This window comes from Pteropus alecto, unplaced genomic scaffold (genome assembly GCF_000325575.1).
Source record: "Pteropus alecto unplaced genomic scaffold, ASM32557v1 scaffold92, whole genome shotgun sequence".
In the NCBI taxonomy this organism is placed as follows: domain Eukaryota; kingdom Metazoa; phylum Chordata; class Mammalia; order Chiroptera; family Pteropodidae; genus Pteropus; species Pteropus alecto.
The window spans coordinates 9,479,130-9,482,670 of record NW_006432447.1 but is presented as its reverse complement, the minus strand read 5'-3'; the positions used below and the strand labels follow the sequence as shown (position 1 = coordinate 9,482,670).

Sequence of the window (3,541 nt, the reverse complement as noted above, 5' to 3'; positions counted from 1 at the left end):
TGAGAAGTAGAAATGGCTTGAGGAAGGGAAATAGTGAAGCGATCAGGGGTTAAGTAAGCAAGCAACCATTTATCTTGAACTCTGTGGCACAGACCCAGTGTTGTTTCTTACAGTGCAACAGCTGAGAATATTCTCGTTTCTGAAGAAAAATGAAATTAGTACTTAGAAATGATGTATCTTGTACGCTTATTTTAAAGGAAAGAAAGGGCATTTTTTTCTCAATTCTCCTGACATTTCTTTTGTATTCCTTTCAGGCTCTACTTTTTTTTTTTTTTTTTTAAAGACATGTCCTAGATTCTGAATTGGCTCGTATGGAGGAAAGGTCTTCCTGAAACCTCTGGTTCTTGATAGCCTCAAGAGAGGTGTTGCACAAGTTCTAAATATTCTGGTTTGAAGCCAAGGGTTGGATGGCTGTGTTGCTTTTGCAGCTGTTGTTTAAATTAGAAACACCCTATCTTCACACAGAAAGTTTACAGAGATCCAGATTTTTAAAAAGGCCTTTTACAACATATAACTTCCAAAAGAGGTATATTAGCCTCAGCTTGCTTGATTCAGAATGAATAGAGTACAACAAAATTCAGATTAAAAAGACTTGTACTTTTGAGAATGTTTCTGTAATGAGAAGTAATCAATCTCACTGTTGTTATATTAAGATGGAGTGTACCGTGAATTTAAATTTTATGTCATTACTTTAAATCTCTCCTCTATTCTCCCCTCATATCCTAGGGTATTTTTTAAATTTAAAATACTCAGATGTTTTAAAATTTTAATTATGTAAATCCTAGTCAGATAAGGTAGTAGAACACCATACAGATTACAGGAAATTTATTCATGTTTTGATATAAAAATGAACCCAAGCCTCCCAAGCATGAACTTGGAGATTTAGTCCCACTGCTGATTTTACCACATTCACAAAGTGGAGCACATAATCACTACAAGAGAACCTTTCACTGGGCTTCACAGTGCTATGTAGCCTTACTGCACACCAGATTTGGGATTCCACTTAAAGACTGCGAGAAAATTGGTTCACTAGATACTATCCCAAAGCCAACTCTTAATGTACCAGTGGTATTGACCATCTGCTTGGGGATATTTCCAGAAGCTGCATGCTGCTTTGGGACTGTTGTGGCCTTAACCTCATCCTCACTTTTCTATCTAGGTTTTAACTTTCATTCAATACTCTTTACTTCTCATTTTTTGACATTTATCCTGTGGACTCTTCCTGAAGCATCTTCTCTTTTCTCATAACTCCCAAAGACAGCACTTACTTCTAACCCTCAATATGAACAGAAAAGTGAATAGCATAAAGCTCTGGTTGTGAAAAGCAAAAATAAGAAGGCGTGAAAACAAGTACCAATGTTTCCTGACACTTAGAAAAAAGATAGAACAAAGAAACTTGGAGACACTTTCTGTGTTCATAATATCAAGTTAAGGATGCAGGGTAACTGAGTTTGAAAGTATAGATTTTAACAGAGGGTAGGAGGAAGAGGGGAAGAGGGTGTTAGTTGGGGTACGAGGAGTCAAATATGTGGTGACAGAAAGAAATCTAACTGTGGGAGGTGAACACACAATGTAAATATATAAATGCCTTACTGTTAAAATGTACAACTGAAACTTACTAGATTTTGTTAACCAATGTCACCATAAAAAAAATAAATAAATTATTTTTTTTTAAAAAAGTGTAAATTTTAGTCAGACGGATGTGGGCTCTCATCTCAACTGTGGACCATTTTATCAATGTGACCTTGAGTCAGTTACATCCCCTTATGAATTTGTTTCCTTATCTGTAAAATTGGAACAATAATATCACCTGCTGCTAGGTTTGCTATCAATATCAAAACAAATGTAAAGCTCTCAGCCCAGGGCATGGCACATACTAAAGGCTCAATAAAGATAGAATTTGTTATTGTTATAGACAGTAGCAGAAAAATGTATAGATAGTATGAATTGGTTTTTACTTTGGGCAATCCACTTTGGGACTCAAGTTTCTCTAAAATAGAAGTGTTTGACTAAAAGCAACAACAAAAAACCTCAAGTCCCTTCCAGCTCGATGATTACCTCTGGAATCAAATTGATAAATTGACTCATGACCTGAAAAGTTTATCTCATCTAGGGTTCTTATGAAGGAATAGAACAGAGTCCCAAGTTCCAGAATGTCAGAGGGAAGATGAAGTAGATGAGGAAATGGGAATGGAATTTCTCATGGCACAGGCCCCTTTTCTGAAGGAGTGAACTTTTAAGCACTAAGAACTTGCTCGATAAGAAATGAGATGGCTATATATAACACTGCAAATACATGTTTGGGTAAAAATTAAACAGACACTAGTTTATTAATATGGATCAATTCATTTTTTGGTTTGGTGGATGAATGAGGGAATGAATGAGCCCAACCTGCTGAATTAAAATATTTATTTTCAGTATCTTTAGTATCCTGTTTCATTCCATGAAATGAATAATTCAAGATGGCTGAAGTGTGTTGGGCTGAATTGAATTGAAAAACGCTTACCTCATGCAGTTCTAGGGAGACGGAAGCAAAATAGTACAAATCGAGTCCTGCCAAGGAGCAATACATCATATGGAATGTGGAGAGTCACTAATTTTTTGTCTTCTCTCAGATTTAAAGATGAAGGGAAATGGTTACCTTTCTAATTCTGTAGGAAAAATTTTTAATTGACATCTAGAAATACTTATCAAATATGAAATACACTTACATGTTCATGATGGAGAAATTACAAAATCAGGTCTTAAACTGTGTCCCAACCATAAACTCTGAATTGTCTTGGCAATCAATATACGGAGGGTGACACTAAGGTACAGGAAAAATGACTAATAGGAACACATAATATTGTTGGAAATAGAATACTTCTGGCTCTCTCCATTAACAATCTACAATGTTTTGTTTCTACAGGGTCCGGGGACCAGGAGAAACTTAAGATTCTGTAAATGTTGGTGGTTCACTTTTCTCTAAGGCACGTCACAGATCAGAAGGTCAGGAAACCTCAAATTTTCCTTGTCCCCTGTTGCACCTAATTTATTATATAATTTTTTTGTGTGTTCTTATGCGTGTCAGTCTCTTTCTCCAAATATCCACAGAAATGTTTTTCTTTTCGCCTTTTCAGATTTCAAGTTGGAGATTTTTCAGGTCGTAATATGAAAATGCTGCTGATTTTGTTCCTCATAATAATTTGCTCCCATGTTTCTGTGAACCAAGATTCTGGTAAGAAAAAAAAAATGAAAAGAATTATTTTCTTTTATTTTTATTTTGAAAAATAGATATATGATTTTGACCTACTTGTAAGTTGGGTTATGTTTCATTTTGTTTTTATTTTGATGATGATAAGAGTGAATTGGTAGCTCAATTTCTTTTTGATGTCATCCTTGAAAATCATTTGTTTCTGAACTTTATTCCTTGTTAATGATAGAAAGACATGAGAGCTATTATTTTGTCCTCAGTTTCCACCCCTTTTAGGTCTTCTGTGAGGTTGCATAAAATTCTCTCTCTTAATATTAGGTTCAGGCCTGGAAAATTTGGAATGTCTCT

The 3,541-nt window shown here is 35.1% G+C and overlaps 1 protein-coding gene across 1 annotated transcript in view; it reads left to right on the top strand.

Moving 5' to 3' along the window:
- The first annotated feature begins 3,125 nt into the window (after window positions 1-3,125).
- The window catches only part of LOC102883628 (collagen alpha-6(VI) chain), a 92,676-nt gene continuing 92,260 nt past the window's right edge, over window positions 3,126-3,541 (top strand). The window contains exon 1 of the mRNA XM_006907292.1: window positions 3,126-3,217. Coding sequence (XP_006907354.1) covers window positions 3,151-3,217 — 67 coding nt within the window. The 5' untranslated portion in view covers window positions 3,126-3,150. The remainder of the gene's footprint in view (window positions 3,218-3,541) is intronic.